At 39.2% G+C, this 18,551-nt stretch overlaps 1 protein-coding gene across 1 annotated transcript in view; it reads right to left on the minus strand.

Moving 5' to 3' along the window:
* The window catches only part of CACNA2D3 (calcium voltage-gated channel auxiliary subunit alpha2delta 3), an 871,596-nt gene that overhangs the window by 49,753 nt on the left and 803,292 nt on the right, over positions 1-18,551 (minus strand). Inside the window, 2 exon segments of the mRNA XM_079115690.1 lie at positions 8,981-9,092; positions 17,220-17,275. Of these exon segments, the coding sequence (XP_078971816.1) occupies positions 8,981-9,092; positions 17,220-17,275 (168 nt within the window).

Raw genomic sequence — 18,551 nt, forward strand, 5'->3', positions numbered from 1 at the left:
AGAGCTCAGCAATATCACTGCCACTGCCAATATGTTTCCCATCATCTGGATCTTTGGTGTCGGGGCAACCTCTGAAGTCCTTTGAGGACTAGCTGTCCTTGACAAGATCCACAGGACAACAGAATCTGGCCCTTGCTCATTCCTTGTCACCTCTCCTAACCCCTAAGCCTAGTTCCCTCAACTTCCAGCGATTTGTTCATGCTCTTCCTTCTGCCTGGCTTCCATGCCTGCTAATTCTCCTTCTCCTGGTGGTCTTGCTTTATGTGCTGCTCTTTTCCCAGGAAGCCTTACTTGTCCAGACTAGGATCCTGCGTATGCTCCACTCTAACTGTGGTTCTAACCACAGAGCATTGAAACTGGCTGGTTAGTTGTCTGCAAACCCCACAAAGGCAGGCATCATGTGCGAGTCTGAAAAATGTAACCGGTGTCTAGGATAAAATGGACAATGGAGGAATAATGCTAAAATCTCAAACTCTCATTAAATTTGTTCCTAAGGTCTTATTTTAGAGCTAACTCCTTAAAAATCTGTTCCAATGTTGTTCACATTTCAGTCTTCACATCTTATTAATTGCCGTCTCCCAAGTTAAAGATGTAACACAGGCCAAACAAGTCCATCATGATAGAAATCAAGAGAGTGTCTACCTTACAGCATGTGGGGGTGTGCTTAGAAGGCAGATGGGGGCTACCAAGCAGCTTGAAATGTTCTCTTACTTCTTAAACTGAATGCTGGCTGTACAAATGTGCTCATGCTATAAAAAACCAATTAAGCTGCAAACTTATGATTTAGATGCTTTTTTACATTTGCTACATGTCAATCAAAAGTTTACTTAAAAAAAAAAAAAAAAAAAAAGCCGGGCACAGTGACACATACCTGTAATCCCAGTGGCTCAGGAGGCTGAGACAGGAGGATGGCGAGTTCAAAGCCAACCTCAGCAAAAGTGAGGCACTAAGCAACTCAGTGAGACCCTGTCTCCAAAAAGCAAAATAGGGCTGGGGATGTGGCTCAGTGGTCAAGTGCCCCTGAGCTCAATTCCTGGTATCAAATAATTAATAATAATAACTATTATTATTATTAATTATTATTATTATTATTCTACTAAAAAAGAAAGGAAAAGCACAGTTTTAATTCCTCTGCCATTCAGACCTTAGAGTCTTCATTGTTTGGCCTCTGCAGTGTGTCACTGAGTGGCTAGATGGTGGTCTTGAAAGAAAGCTTTGAAAAGAAAGTCTTCCAAAGCCTGGAGAAGCTTGTCCCTGCTGCCAGCAAACTGTGAAGATGTCACTCAACGCCTCAATATCTTGCGACTTTCCAACCCACTCAGGATCTGTAACAGTCTAGCATGAGTGCTGGAGACATCTTCAGCTTCAACTCTGTCTCATCCATCTCAAACCAGCATCGTTTCTGAACTAAAGCAGAAAAGCAATGAACTCCTCTTTCTATTGAGTGAAAGGCAGTCATTTCTCTGCTGTCAAGTCTTTAGGTCACTTGTTTTACTTAAACTACATCTTTGGTTCCTAATTACGAGTCAATAAGGAAAAATATCGCTTACCCTAACAGTCCCCTATCTTATCATACTACCTATGATCACCTATCATTTACTATCAGATATTGGTCTTGGAGTTTGTAGTTATGGTGACAGAGGGTATAGTAACCCTTTGGTCAAAAAAGATTCTCAGTCATTTTAAAATTGATGGTGCCCATTTCCAAACAACAACAACAACCAACAAAAAAAAAAACACAGAGCCATGAATTGTCAGCAACCTTTAAGCAAGCCATACATGATGTGCGATCATCTGGTATGCCATTCTTTTCTTCAGGGGGTAATGGTACGGTAATGAAGTGATATTAGACTCTGAGAAACAAAATCTGTTTTGGCCCAATGGTTTTGAGTGGGCAAAAACTTTGTAAACATGTGGTATTACACGCCTCAGTTCATGTGGACTGCTTAACTGAATTCTTCAGACTGGATCATTGATGAACAGCACAGTTGTCGCTCATGGTTTTGGATGCAAGACAGCAGCAGAGTCAGTGTCTGCTCCCTGCTGCCAAGATGGCACCTTCTAACTCAGTCCACACATGGGGTAAGACATTCCCTCAAGCTTCTTTCATAAGGGCACTGATTCCACTAATGGGGGGCAGAACCCTCATGACCTAATCATTACCTCTATTAAGACCATCACCTTGGGGATTATGTTCTGATATATGAATGGGGTGGAGGAAGGGGCAAGAAGACACAGCATTCTGCATGCATTAAATGTGGCCGTTTACTGAGTATTTACTGTGTTCCAGGCATTACGCTAAATTCACAGCACAAATTGTCTCATTTAATTTTTATAATAAGCCCATGATACTTTTACTATCCTCCGAATAACCCAGAAAGAAGCTGAGCTTCAGAGAGTTAATTTCTCACCCACAGTCACATAGTAATTAATAATTTGGGACTCACACTATACTTCCAAGCCCTGCCTCCACTAAACCTCTGTTTTTCAGTGCTTTCTTGTGGTGACCCTAAGATGTCCCCAGTCAGAATAAACCATGACATGACACGCTGGGCAAACATGAAAGCCATCTTGCTCTAAACAGACATGCTGGATGAAACAAAAATAAAACAAACATGTTTAAATACAAGAGAGCTTACAAGAAAAAAAAAAAAAAAAAAAAAAACACTAAAAGTCAAATTGTACATTTACAGCCAAGTGTAAAAAGCTGATAATCTGGCACTTTCTGAGGCTTTGACCAGGAAAAACAATATTGCCCATGAGAAATCCAACATTAATCCTAAACTACATGCTGCTTAGGGAAAATATTTACTATAATTATATGGTGCAGAAACCCCTAAATATAAAAACTTATGTAACAATTATTCTCAGGGAGTCAATGCAACAAGCATACATGAGAGAAGCCCAAAGTCAAATCTGTGAAGAGAAACTTAAACTCTAGTCCATTTCTACAAAAATAGTAAGAGGGAAAATCAGTTTTGGGTTAAAAAATATAAGGAAAGGAAATTATGTTAAAAACCTACACATAAGAGAACACAAGAAAAAGATGATTGGCACCCCTCCCCAATTTAAACTACTAGAACAATCTCAAAAGGCCTTTATAATTTAGTACAGAGCCTAAGAAGACTATGTATAAAAGAATATACACGTTTTTTGAAGACATAGGACTTTTTTTTTTTTTTTTTTTTTTTTTTTTTTTTGGTGCTGGGGATCGAACCCAGGGCCTTGTGCTTACAAGGCAAGCACTCTACCAACTGAGCTATCTCCCCAGTCCTCAAAGACATAAATAGAATGAAAGTCATTCATAGTGAAAACTCAGTGAATTTTTTAAATCAGATGATACGGTAAAATGAGCATGAGTGAACTGCACCGTGAGTTAAAGGTGTCATACAGAAGGAAGCATATACATAAGTAGAAATAAATTTACACCTAGAATCGCTTTAGTGAAACTTCAGAACGTTACAGGGCGAGTGAATGCGGTGAAAGCCACCAGGAGGGGAAAGCCAGGCTACCTACAGAGGCAGGGAGCTGAAGGCCAGTTGACAGTGGAATAATTAATATCTTCAAAATATTCCACGTGAGATTCGGTGGAGTTAAGTCATCACTGCAGTGTTCAGATTAAATCAAATCAGTCATTTTAGACAAAGAACGAGAACATTTACAACTCCTAGGTCATTCCTGAAGAAACTTCTAAAATACTATAAAATAAAAGTTGTTTAAAGCAATGGTAAGTAAATGTGATAGTGGAGGGAAATATGAGATTTACTACATCCAGCAATAAGAGTTGTCAAATGTGCAGTAGATTAAAATAATAGAACTAAAGTGTTAGGAAATATTCCATGGGAGAGATGGGAGGTGAGCTAAGGTAGAGGGGCTAAGCTTTTGTTTGTTCTGGAGGAAGAAAAGTGACCCTAAACAACAGAATAAAATAAATAAAAATAAAATTTTATTTTTTGTGACCAGAGAATGAACCCAAGGGTACTTAACCAGTGAGCCACCTCCCCAGCCCTTTCTAGTTTACATTTTGAGATGGGGTCTCATTAAGTTGCTTAGGTCCTCACTAAACCTTGAAATTGTGATCCTCCTGCCTCAGTCTCCTGAGTCACTGGGATTGCAGGCATGAGCCACCATGTCTGGCTTGAGTACACTAAATTTTAAAAGACTCCAGCAGATGATGGAGATAATAAAAACTTCAAATCTGATTACATTCTATTTACAAAGCAAAATCCTAATGCAAAAATGATGGAAAGTAGTTGAAAACAACAGGAAGGAAAGTATTACCAAAAAAAAAAAAAAGCTATTGTACCTATGCAATTAACCAAGTAGATGTGAAGGCATAAAGCACTTTCATGTATAAATCACCTAGTGATTAAAAGAAAGATTTATTAGGAAGTTATATTAGTTATATTAGTCTTAACAGGAGTGTCCATGGTAACAACTTCGAAATAGAGAAAGCAAAATGATTTGAATGATATGACGGAGTTGAAAAAAAAATCCATATTCTTGGTAAGATATTAACTGACATCTAAAATAGATGCAAAAGCGAGGTCTGAAACACCATCAATACACTTGATCCAATGGAAAAATATTGATCTCTACCTAGCTATTAGAGGATGTAACTTGCATTTAAAAACACATGGATGAGCACTATGATAAAAAGCGCGTTTCTACAAATACTAAAAGGCACATGTTATATATGCCATAATGCCATTTAATTAGACATAATTTTTATAAAAGATAGCCTCACGGGGCAGAGTGGTACACACATGCCTATAATCCCAGCTACTCAGAAGGCTGAGGCAGGAGGATCACAAGTTCAAGGCCCGTCTGAGCAATTAAGTAAGGCCCTGTCTCAAAATAAAACAAAAAGGGTTTAGTGGTCCAGTGTCCCCTGGGTTCCAATCCCTGTGTGGGGTTGATGGGGGAGAGGGTGGCCTCAAAAGCCATGCTAAGAAATTTAGAACAGTAACATTTATAGATCAAAAATGGCAAACATTAGAAAATGGTTAAGAGCCAACAATGAAAACCTCTATGTTAAATTGATGGAGACTGGACTGCAGAGAGAAGCAAGCATGTGCACACACACGGGCTAAACATCAAACAAAATGCAAAACCCCAGTAAACTCAAAACACAGAAGACAGACAAAACAAACATATCTTTGGCATTCCTGAGCAGGACAGCGGGAAGGGAGGGAAGAAGACAGAAAGAAATGATTAAAAATTTGCAAACTTAAAAAGAGGGCGATGTACTGTATATTTTTTCAAAAAAGCTAGAAGGATTTTTTTAATGTTTTCACCACAAAGAAATGATAAATATTTGAGGAAATAGATATATTTGTCCTGATTTGAACATTATACAATGTATGCATGCATTAAAACATCACAGGGTAGGCCATAAATATTTATAATTTTTATATATCATTAAAAAAAATTTTAAAGGAGAGGATAAAAATCACAAATATGCTAGCATTTTAAATCAAAAGTAAACACTATATATAAATGCATGCAATAGACTTGAAAAGTAGGATAATATAGGCAATGTACTAAGAAATAATATGACCGAAAAATCATTTTAAAAAGAAACAAAACCCAGAGATATCTAACTGCCAAAGAAACTAATTTGGTAGTTGTAAATTTACACACACACAAATCCTATCAGTCACTGGTAGTTTTATGGGTTTCACCAAACCTACAAGAAACTAATATTCCATCTTATAAGAAATGTTGCAGGTATCAGGGAATAAGGGAAATTCTCCAACTAATTCTGTGAAAATAATATGACCTTAAAAATAAAATCAAATGATAATATAGGAAACAAAAAAATATATATAACCACTCTTTTCAACCACAGATACCAAAGTTCACAGTACAATATGAACAAAGCGAGTTTGGTGACAGGTTTTTGCAGTTCTTTGGTAATCACGACTATCAGTTTCCTCCTGGGAAAGCAAGTATGTTCCCACATTAGGTAACTTCTCTGCTGTCCCAGGTACTCATAGCATGTGCACACACAGTCATGCATTTTTTAATATACAGATTAAAATATGTTCTGAGAAGAGTGGGCACAGTGGCGCATACCTATAATCCCAGGGACTTGAGGAAGGAGGATCATAAGTTCAAAGTCAACCTCAGCAACTTAGGGAGGCCCTAAGCAACGCCACAAGACCCCGTCTCAAAATATATGATAAAAAAAAAAAAAAAAAAAACCCAACTGGGGATGTGGCTCAGTGATTAAGCACCTGTAGGTTCAATCCCTGGTACTCCCCAAATAAATACAAATAAAAAATAAAATATGTTCTGAGAACTGTATCAGATGATTTTGTTGTTGTGTGAACATCACAAAACATACTCCAACTAAGAGTTATGATATTATTGTACAGGTGGTCCATCAACAATGGTGTCATTATGCAGCACATGTGTGTTGTAGGCAACATTTTAATCAGCACATGCATATATTTCATGATCAAAAATTTTAATTCCATCGAGATAACTCAATACATTGAAAAAGTGGAAGACATTATTCTAATAATGGAGATAGAGGGATGGGAGCTGTTCAGTGATAGGAGTACTTGCCTAAGCATGACCAAGGCCCCCAGTTCAATCTCTAGCACCACCAAAAAAGAAAAACTGAATGTTGACAAGGTGCACATCTGTAATCCCAGTGGATAAGGAGGCTGAAGCAAGAGGATCGCAAATTCAAAGCCAGGCTCTGCAACTTAGCAGGGCCCTAAGCAGCTCAGTAAGACCCTGTCTCTACATAAAAATACATTTTTAAAAAGCGGGCTGAGGATGTGGTTCAGTGGATAAGTGTCCCTGGGTTCAATCCCCAGACCAAAAAAATAGAAAACAAACATTGTTGATAAGATTTTAACAATCCAATCAGGCTTCAAGCAATAGCCATCACAACAAAAAGTCTGGCAGAAGTTTTTTTCTTTTTTTTTTTTTTTTTTTTTTTTCTTTTAAACCCAATAAATGACTGACTACCAAAACCCACAGCAATTCTGGAAAGGGATAATAGCCAGGATTACAGATGCAGCTGCATTGTTCACTTAAAAATGGTTGAAGTAGTAAATTTCTTTTATGTTTTATTATAATTAAAGAAAACTAAGAAACCTCTTACTTACAGAACCTCATTAGAAGCAATTCCTTTACATTAGGAATGAGTCATAGTCACCTATTCTGATTGTTTCTCTTCAATATATCATAAGTCTAGTGCAATGAAACACCAAGTAATAATTACCATGAAGATTAGAAAGGACCTTTTCACAAATGATATCGTCTATATGTTAGAAGCCCAATAGAATCCATATACAAACTACTGGATCTAAAGGGTATTTAGCAATTTGTTGGCTGCAAGATATTCAATGCACAGAAATCAATGTTCTCATAGACTAGCATTATACACAAAAGGAGTTTTAAGCATATTTCATATATAAAAGAAAAACTAGATATAAATCTAATATAAACAAAATTATAAAGCTGTACAAAAAGGCACAGAAAAGGAGATATAAATGTGCTTAGTTTATGAATGGGAAATTCCAGTATCATAAAAGTAGCAATTGTCTTTAATTTCTTCTATAAGTTACAGCAATTTGAATGAAAACCCTAGCAGAATTCAAGGAAATTTCCAGGTTGATTCCAAAATTAATATGCAGAATGAACGCAAGAATGGCCAAGACTAGAAGAGGAACAAGGAAAGGGTATGTAGTCGCCTATACAGTCATAAGAATTAAAAAGGTATATGTACATAGTATTGGGAAACCATAAAATCTGGAAACATATGTATATAGATGGGACATAGGTGTCATTACAAATTGAAGGAAAAATGAAGACTATTCAATAAAAAGTACAGGTTAAAAGAGCATTTTTCTAACACGTAGGAGGTGATGAGGTTCAACGCCCAGCAATACACACACACGTGCACACACAGTAGGTTAACAGGTCAATTACATGAAAAAGGGATCAAATCAGAACACTTCCTCATGCCACACACACAATTCCAGAGGGATTAAAGTTCTAAATGTGAAAAAGCATTGCATTCGAGTGTTCAGAATAAAAGTATCTCAATATAATTATGATATTATACCAGAGAAGAATTTAGGGCATGAAATGTACAAACCAAAGAAGAAACTAGTATTAAAATATAAAAGACAAACAAATGCATCAAAAGACATTCATGGAATGCCACCATGGTGCCCACCCACAAGAATGAGATCCTAATTAGAATAAGATATATCCTGTGCTTGTATAATTTCATCAAAATCGATTCTACTGTCATATAGAAATAAGAAGAACCAATGTAATAAAAATGAAAAGGGATGAGTCAGACCAAGGAATAGGAAGACACATGTAAAATGTACACAACTTTAAAGAAATGATATCTCAAACATAGGAAGCACCCAAATCAGTAAGAATGAATCTAACTACCCCATAGGGAACGACTCAACATGAACAAGGAGGCCAAAAACCCCCCAAATGACCAATAAAACTGGTTTAAAAAAAAATGCTCCATTTCATTAGTAAATGAGAATACACACTAAACCCTGGGCAAACACATACACACACACACAAAAAAAACATTTGTCATAGATGGGGGTCAATCTCAGGGCCTCATGCCTTCACTAAAGGCACCCAAGAACATTTCTCCAACTGGCAGTCAGAATTGCCAACTCTCCTTTGGGAAAACACCAATTAGAATTTTCTCCCAACATCAACAAACTGAACTAAAAATTTCCCATATTCCAGGATGTTTTGTTGCACACTTTGAACGCATCCAACATCAAAATGATCTAACAAAACCAAGTGGCGTTTCTTCCTAGCTGATAGAAATACATCCTCACAGGAGAGGGCGGCCATGTTTTCTGGCTCAGTGTAACTGGGTGTAGGCATCTCATCCGCCCATCCAGGAAAGCCCTAGGCACCTACAGCAGAAAGGTGTGGGCAGGGCAGAGGAGGAGAAGTGGCGCTGGGTATGGCTTACTTGGAGCAGTCTTCACAAGCAATATTCCCAGTAGTCTCCTTGATGGTGCGCTCAGAGACAAATGCTGGATATTCAGTATCACAAGGCTCCAAGGTCTGTTTTAATTTCTGGGCTGTAAAGGAAAGGGGGAACAGGGGAATAAAAAAAAAAAAAAAAAAAGATTTAAGGATGCAATGCACAGACTCAATATTGTGACTGGCAGCCCACAGCAATTCAGAAGGCAGTTCCGTTTCTGCTGCTCTGTGATTTTTCTAGGCACAGCATAATGCATTATTTTCTAATTAGTCAGGCGATTTCATCTGCCAAGCAACTCTATAAGCTATAATTCCTCAAGCTGTTGTGTTGGCTTGATCAGCTATCATTTATGCATCACAAGAATTCTACTTTCTGGGACAGCATCACTCCCTGGGTCTCTGACCTCAGACTCACTCAAACTTAGCAACAACATATATAGATCTGAACAAATATATAAAATGTAAGTTATAACATATTATTTAGGGTGAGACAAAGGTCATGATACAATTGCATGGTTTTACTATAGAAAGAAAATTGAAATATGAAATAGTAAAATACATAATGTCTTTGAAGCTCAGCCATGAACCAAATCCTACTATTATGAAGTCCCCTGTCTGATAATATACCATGTCAGTTTTAAAGTACTAAACAACCCTGGTACGTGGATGAGCACATAGGAGGCATGTGGTAAAGGTTTGGTGGCTGATTGAATTATTTAGACAAATTACGTCCAGTGGACAAAATCCAAACTCTCTTAAGTCTTGGTTTTCTTATTTGTAAACTGGAAATAATAAAATTCTCTCAGAGGCTGAGGCAGGAAGTAAATCAACACGTTAAGTACTTAATACAGTACCTAGAACTTAAGTGCTAAGTAAATATAACAAGATCAAGAAAAGCATTCAAATGAAGCCACTGTGACATGAAAATAATGTCAACTGATAACACAGCATAGTGGTTAAGAGTTATGGCTCTTGCATAAGAGGTTAGTAGAACAAATCCAAGCTCTGACGCTTTTAGCTAATCCTCAGTAGTCTCATCTGCAAAATGGGGATGCTAGTGTCTGGACTCATCAGAGAAAGTCTAGCCATCAGCATTATTCCAAATAGAATGCTTGTAGGTTTCCAATAACCTCTCTTTGTACTAAGTTTTTGGCTGGTGCCTATAGAGAAAAAGGATGCATTTGCAATTCCAAAACTCAATAGGATTTTAACAAAGATTTTAACAAAGCGGCGTGTGGAATACAACAGCTCCTATTCCAAGTGCACCTGGTGGATGTCAGAACCATTGTAGACCATCCACCCATGCTGCTGTGATCTCAGCCATCCATGTGACCTCCTGCAAGACAACTGGTCATTAACAATCAGGTAACTGTTCAGTTGAGCATATTCTGCCTCCCTATTCCATTGAGCGTATGGTGCTGGTGGCTGCTACTCTCCTGGAGGGCGACAAGCCCGAGACACTGCCTCCCTGCAGTGCTGGCCCATGGAAGAAGGGTCATTAAATGCTTGCTGAACATCCTAACAGGATTGTTTCTTGCAACAGGTTTTTTCACTGAGCTTTGCTTAATTTGAGGAAATTGTTTGGAGCTCAAGTACAGTACATTGTAATTTTTCTTATCTCAAGCAAGAGAAGACCCTTGTCCAGGATGTGTGATTTCAGAACTGATCACCCACATGAAGGGGAGCTGCCTATAGCAACCTCACAGGCTTATTCTGAGGAATAAATCAGGTATGTGCCACTCTCACAGAATGAGGCGCGCAGACTTAACACATGTGTAAATGCCGACACACATTAGCAAGCATTACACTCTCCACGCCAGAAACTGAGGTGATTATGTGGCCAAGAGCAGACTCTGGGGGTTGTGAGGTTGTGAATCCCACCACTTGTGTGTGGCACCAAGGAGAGTTTTTAAACTTCTATACCTCAGTGCCCTCGTGTTTAAAATGGGAATAGCAGCATTTATTAACTGTGGCTATTTGCAAACCAAAGAATAAAGGGAAAACAGGCAGCACATCACAAGTACTACTTAAGAGTATGTTCTTCATGAAAACATGCTTCTAAAGCAAACCTAATAACTGCAAATGTCCCTTTAGGACAGTGGGGAACACCAAACCTGGTATGCATGCTAATAGAGCTCTGAAAATGGTCCAGCGAAATAGTCATTTTGATCATTGACACCTTTCTTTAAAGGTTTTATTTGATTACTTCTGATACTCAAGTTAGTCAAAATAAAATTCTGGTTCCAATAAAATACCTAATTCTAAAAAAAAAAAAATTTGTCACCACCATGACTTCTATTGAATGCACCCCTTCAAGTCCTTGTGCCTCCGACCTTTTTGAGCCATTCTTTATGTTTGGACATTTCGAGCAGGTAGCTGCCTCCCCATTTCATTGAGTGTATGGTGCTGGTGGCTGCTACTCTCCTGAAGGGTGACAAGTCCCAGATACTGTCTCTCTGTCCCCTGCAGTGCTAGCTCACTGGAAGGGTCATTAAATGCTTGCTGAACATGCTAACAATTCTGCTGAATGGGCTTTTTCAAGTCAATAAAATGGACAAAGAAAATGTAAGAATCTCAGTCCCCTGTGACAAATGGCCTGCCTTTCAGATGGAAGGCAATTGGACTATCCAGGCCCAGGCCCATGTCACCTCACAGATGTTCTAGATGGGAACCTCATTCTTCCAGTTTCTTTTCAATGCCTCCATTTCATGGGGAGGAACTTTGCTGGATACTAGTTGTTCTTTTTATAAACTACTTATAACTTTCAATTTTTTGTGCGTGTGGTGGGGTAACCAGGGATTAACTCAGGGGCACTAGACCACTGAGCCACATCCCCAGCCCGTTTTATATTTTATTTAGAGACAGAATCTCACTGAGTTGCTTAGGGCCTCACTAAGTTGCTGAGGCTGGCTTTGAACTCACGATCCTCCTGTCTCAGACTCCTGAGCTGCTGGGATTACAGGTGTGTGCCACTGTGCCTGCCTTAACTTTCATTTCTTTTCCTTCATTTACTCTCCTCCTCTTCCAATTAAGAGAAACCAAATACCAACTTCATAATATCTGCCTATGATTTGATAATACTTTCTTCTTTTCACAGTTCTCATAGTAAATTTCTCTATATCAAGCTATTCTGATTTTTAATTTAGGATGCTTCCTTTTTGAAGTATTTAAATTTTTAGAAATTTTAAAGTATTTGAGTATGAGTTCAAATGAAGATTAAGTACACCATAATATAGATTACACATGTAAACCAATGGCATATAAACATCTCATACCATTTTAAATTTATTAGAAAAATCACTGTGTGCAAGATGCTGTTCTGCTTTGTATGTACCAATTAATAGTAAAACATGACAAAATTAGAAAATAGAGTTCTGAACAATTTTTATCTCCACTTATGCATCATAAATGGAGGCGAGAAGACTGGACTAAATTCCCCAAATTTACCCACCGAGTATGTGGCAGAGCCAGAAATTAAATTGGACTGTCTGGCTGCAGCACATACACATTTTGCTGCTTTGTGAAGTCAGGACAGTAAAAGAAAACAAGAAAGGCCCTGGGGGACAGGCTGAGATAGGCAGCATACGCGACTTAAATAAACCTGATAATTGCGCCATCTCTAATTCTAATTGTCTGGGCCCAGTTACAATGGAATGAGTCCAACACACTCAGTGGCAAAACCCACTTGGCTCCGATTCTTTTTGGAGATTAAATTTTTTTTTTTTTGTCCTTTGACCATTGTAGGGTACCCATACTGGTGTGGTAATGAACTGTTGAATTCTGTTTGCAGCATTGACTACAGATTAGCTAAAAAAGCTACTTGAATGTGCTTTGGGGAACTGTGCAAATTATCACATAAAACCATGCCCACATTTAATCTAAATAACATAACACGGACCTCTTTTTGCCTAGAGTACTAGGGAAAATACCACATATCTTTGCCAGGCACTACTGCTCATCTATCTGTGGAATTTCAAACCAATAACCAAGGCTGCCAGCAACCTATTGGGTACCATTTTAACTCTCTACATTCAAAACTCACAACACACAAGGAATGGTGCTCTGAGAGGCTAGTTGCTTCTTTTTCCAGAAGGGTCAACTGAAGCTTGGAAATTAGACACAGCCTATTTCAAGTCCCCCAGAGAACAACTTGCCAAGATCACCATTTACATTTCTCTTCTCAGTGCTGAGGATGGAGCCCAGGGCCACATGCATGCTAGGTCAATGCTCTACCACTGAGCTACACCCCCGATCCACTTAAACTGCCAACACCCTCATAGGCATTACTCATCAAGCATTTATTACACACCAAAGACTGTGCTAGCTCATTCGTATGGAGGGATCCTCATTACTACAGAGTGAGCAAGGCTCTGTTGCCATCCCATTTTGCAGATAAAAAAAAATTAAAGCTCAGAGAAATTAAGGTGCTCACCCAAAGTCACAATGCCATGAGGGGAAGACTCCAGCTGTGAGCCTGGGCAGTCACTACTGAAGCCAACTCTTTGCCCTCACCCACTCTGCCTTCTACCCCAGTAGGGCTATGTATCTAAAGATGACCTACTACTCACTCCCAATGAAGCATCCAATAGAACATTCACACAATCGAATTTCTTTAATATTCCCTTAGCAACAAATGTGCCCTGATGAGAATAACTGACTTGGGTTCACAGTAATTATGTGCAGACAATTGGGAATGAATAGATTCACCATTTGAAAAGCCTTCCTCTTCTTTTGTCTCTGTGAATGCATCGCCATTCATAACTGGGTGCCAGCAAGCCCCATTCTCTTTGTGCAACTTCACCAAAATGATACCTTTGTGATAATCAAGCAGAAATGGGCTTCCACAGTCCCCTTCATTAAGGAAATGAAGCAGATAAACAGTATAATTATGGATTCTATTTTTAGTGAAGGCAAAGATGTATGTCTCAGCTCAGGGTCTTTATCTAGGGAGAGAATGGAGAATTTAGAAGGAAGAAATCATGCAAGTCAATATTGTTAGTGTGCCTGAAACCTCTCCCTACACTGGGTTTAGGATTTATGCTTACTTTGAAAAAGATATGGAATGACAGCAGGCTTGCAGATGGAAAAACGAATGTGTGTGCCTGTGAGGTCTGTGGGACTGAAAGAGTTAATTCATGTGCAGCCCTTGACTCATACCTGGGCTCAGAGAAGGGAAGCTGGGATTCTCATCCAGTGGAGGTGGCTGGTTTTGGCTTAGGTCTGAGACCCGTATGTATCCCTGTCGTTTATGTACACATCTGTATGACTTAGGTGTTTCAGAGAAGTGTGTCCATAAATTCTAGCAGTGCCCACCTCAGGGATGTTGAGGGGGTTTGCAGATAATCTGAAAGGTATTTCCAGCTCTGGAAAGGCCAGATGCATTCTACATCAGCTCCCCATATGTCAGTCATGCCGTTCCTGGACAAGGTCTTTCTAGTCTGTGTGAAGAAGGTCTTACTGTCTGGTACTGAAGTCAGATGACCTCTTGAAATGATCTGTTAAGGGTCTCATTTAAAAGCTTCCCAGAGACAGAAAAGAACGAAAGAATCACATTATTCCTCTTAGCTAAAATTTGGACCACTGTTGGGGCTGCAGTGGAGGATGTAAAGTTACAGAATGCAAATCTTCCCCAAGTACCTCTAGACATCATAAAAGACCATCTTTTCCTCCCTTATTCATTGTTCCCTGCCCCACGCCACTTCGTCCAGGCCAGAGTTCTTGAGAGTGGCACTGTGGACATTTGGAATCAGGTAATGCTTCGTGGTGGGAACTGTCATGTGTTGCAGGATATTTAGCAGCATCTCTGTCTCCACATACTAGAGTCTGGTACCAAGTTTTGATCATCAGAAGTGTCTGCAGATATGGCAATGGTTCCTGTGAGGCAAAACTGCTCCCCTGGTTGAAAAACACTGAACTAGTCAAAGATCACAGTGATTGGCCCCAAACTAAAACTCAAAAGTAATTGTCCGAAGTGCAGGACCAGAAGAGAAGGATGGGTGGGTGTCTGGGATGGCAGGTCATGGGGAAGAGAAATAGGTCAAAGTGAGAATGGCAGAAGTGGTAATGGAGAGTGGCATGAAGAGAGTGTGTCTCCCTCAGGTGTGAAGGGGACCAGAACCAAGCACACCAAGAAACAGCAGCGGTCTTAGTCAAAATCCACCTCTACCCAAATCTTAAGCACCCGCCACGTGTGGAATACTCGCACATGGACTATGTGCACAGACTTGAATTCATCTCTAACACACCATGTCTGTTGTTACCGCTGTTGACAAATGAGGAACCTAAAACCCAGAGAGATCAAGTGATTTGCCCAGGACCTCCCAGCTAGCAAGAGGCAGAAGCAGACTGTCTTATTTCAAAGCCAGGACACTAAATCACTACACTAAACAGTCACCTCAGCCCCCTGGGGTGATCAGAGCCTTATTCAGAGGGAATAGGGATCTGTCCCTAGGTCAGTGGGGCTGCAGAGGGTGTCCATTTAACCAATAGGCAACCCCTTGTGGTGGTCTCTGCGGATCTAGTCTGTTTTTTCTTTTAACCTCATTTGTATTTTTCACCTCCATTAGTAAAACTGTTGAAAAACTAGTCAAATAAGTGTTAAAAAAATAATAATCATCACCCATTTAGTATATTTCTTATCTTTGTTTCAAATTATAGGTAAAAATTTCTTTTGGAGAAATGGGAATCTTTTTTCCTAATTCATTGTGATCTCTATGGACTCTCCACATTTGTTGAACTAATTACTGATCCTATTGAACCCCACATTCTTCTTCCCCCCATTATTGGACAACTTTTTGGTGAATCAACAGTTTTGTATCTTGGGTTTTATTACTTAATTTTGTGATTTTTGGGGTCAAAGTTATAGGGGAACAGGGTCTTGTTATGTTACCCAGGTTGGCCTTGAACTTCTGTGTTCAAATGATCCTCTTGTCTCAGTCTTGGTTCTCTGGGACTACAGGTCCACATCATGGTGCCCAGCTACATAAGATCTTTACTTCATTAATAAATTTGCAGACCAGGCACAGTGGTGCACACCTGTAATCCCAGTAGCAATGGAGGCTGAGGTAGGAGGATCCCAATTCAAAGCCAGCCTTAGCAACTTAGTGAAGCCCTAAGCAACTTATCAAGACCCAGTTTCAAAATAAAATTTGGAAAAATGGCTGGGGATGTGGCTCAATGTTTAAGTACCCCTGGGTTTGATTCCTGGTACCAAAAATAAATAAAAATAAATAAATAAATAAATAAATAAATAAATAAATAAAATAAAAAGTTCTCAGAAACAGTACAACACTGATTTTAAAATACCCTTATTGTTAGATATTTAAATAATTACCATCACTTGCAATTAAGTTTCCTGGTGAGGATCATCCTAACATAGGAACCTTGATCAGTTTATTTCCTTAGGCTAAATTCCTAGGGGTGAGATTATGGGAACTCACTGCTATTTCCAGCAGGCACCAGCCCAGCAGGGAATGGCAATGGACTATGAGGATCATCCCTGGCACAAGAAAGATATGTTAAGGTCTTTAATAAGCAAAGATTAAGTACTTGTTTTGTACAGCTTAGTGTGGAACATTGGTTTTGTAGGTAATCATCATTATCAGGAATTACCGCTACCATATTATGTTCCAGTTACTATGGTCTGCATATAACATGATTTAACTTATTAAATACATACAAACATGCATGCTCCCCCTAGAAGATTAATGTCATTCTTCCCATTGTGCTTACTATGAGGAAACAGCGTTGACAAGATTGGGTAATTTGCCAAAGGTCAGCCTCTACCCATGTCTACCAGTCATGCCTTTAAAAGGTCTCTACTAACTACTCCTCACATCAAAGGCTTTTTGGAAGGCAAGGTCAGGCAATCATATTTATGTTTTATAAAGGTAGTGATAAAAACAAAAATAGGATGGTTATCACTTCATTCAGTCCGGGACACAGATCCATCTCCTGTGATTTTTGGCCCTGCCCACAAGCTTTCTGAAGAATTTATGTGTGCAATGTGACTTTGAAGCCTTAGTTAAGGAAGAGTCAAAGTCCAGGTAGGATGAAGCCTGTGGAATTCTGTGCTCAAATGGACAAAGAGTGGCTTTTTGCTGATGACTGAAATATTGTCACTTTGTCCTAGGTAAATGCCCATGAGTCAGCATCTCCCTGATGAAAAGTGACAAGTGAACCCAGAATTCACTCTGACTAGGAAAGAGGAACCAGTTGTGGCTTACCTTTAGCTGTCATATCAGAGTGCCACCAACTGCAGAGGTTAAATTCCACCAGGAACCTAAACAGAGGTGAGAAAAGCCCAATGTTACTTGGTCACGGTCCTTCTGGCTACAACGGTGCTGTCCTGTTATTTAACATTGCTCACCTCATTTGAGAGAGCAACATCATGCTTTGAAGGCATCTACAGGGATTGAATGCCCACTGCGTTGCCACCTGGCTTTATCTTACTATGAAAGGTTATACTTTAGCCTCAGTGCCAGTCCAACCCTGAGGCAGATTTACATAGATGGAAAGACTCCCAAAAAATCCTACTGTGTGGACAACAATAATTGTCTAGTTATCCTTTTTCTTACCTCATTTTTATTGGTGCATTATAGTTGCACATAAATTGTGGGACTTATGTATTTGTACATGCACACAATATACCAATATAATTTGGCCAGTATCACCCCCCAGTATTTCCCTCTTCTCTTCCGTTCCCCAGTCCCTTTTCTCTATTCTACTGGTCTCCCTTCAATTTTCACCATCTAGTTAGATTCCACAATAAACAGTGAAGTTCTAAAGGGTCTATCCTGTCTCAATTCAGAAATATTCTCCACCCTGACTATGGTCTGCAGTAACAAAGGACACATTGGATATTTATAGAGCAACTTAGACTTGTTTAACCATTGCCTGTGTATGGGAGGTAGGGTCCTTCTTTATGAAATTACACCATAGTCCAACTTTAGAAAAAATAAAACTTGGGCTGCTATTAAAGAATGCAAAAATAATGTAAATTGTCCTCCAAATGATGAGAGATGGGTCAAATTCAGTTATTTTTCAGGTTCATGGCTACTATCCCTAGCAACTTCCATTCAAAAACCTACTATTAGCTTTTAGAGTGCTTTGTCTCTTAGGAGTGTAGAGAACATATTGTCTATTTGAATTTATAAACTTTGTTGAATTAATATAGGTTACATTAAAGCAAAAAAGGACAAGTCTATTAATCTCAAGGAATCTACCTTCAACACAGTCACAACCTTGGTTGGGGAAAAGAAAGAATGAGCGGACTTGGTGCAACTTAATCTAGTTGACATGCTTGTCCATGAAATTCTTCCTATTTGTGTGATAGTGTTCCTGTAACGTGTCCAAGATCTGGTCTAGAAGTCAAGCCTTTCATCTTCATGCCATTTCCAGTCTGACTAAGTCACAGGCGCATTCAGCATCCTCCAAAGAGGACCATAATTTGACAGGGTAAACAAATCTCACCTGAGGAAAGCCCCAGCCCTGGCTAATGCCCACATGAGCCCCAACTCCTGCATGAACAGACACCCTGAGTAGCAGCGGACAGCCGT

Source organism: Sciurus vulgaris (genome assembly GCF_902686455.1).
Source record: "Sciurus vulgaris genome assembly, chromosome: 16".
In the NCBI taxonomy this organism is placed as follows: domain Eukaryota; kingdom Metazoa; phylum Chordata; class Mammalia; order Rodentia; family Sciuridae; genus Sciurus; species Sciurus vulgaris.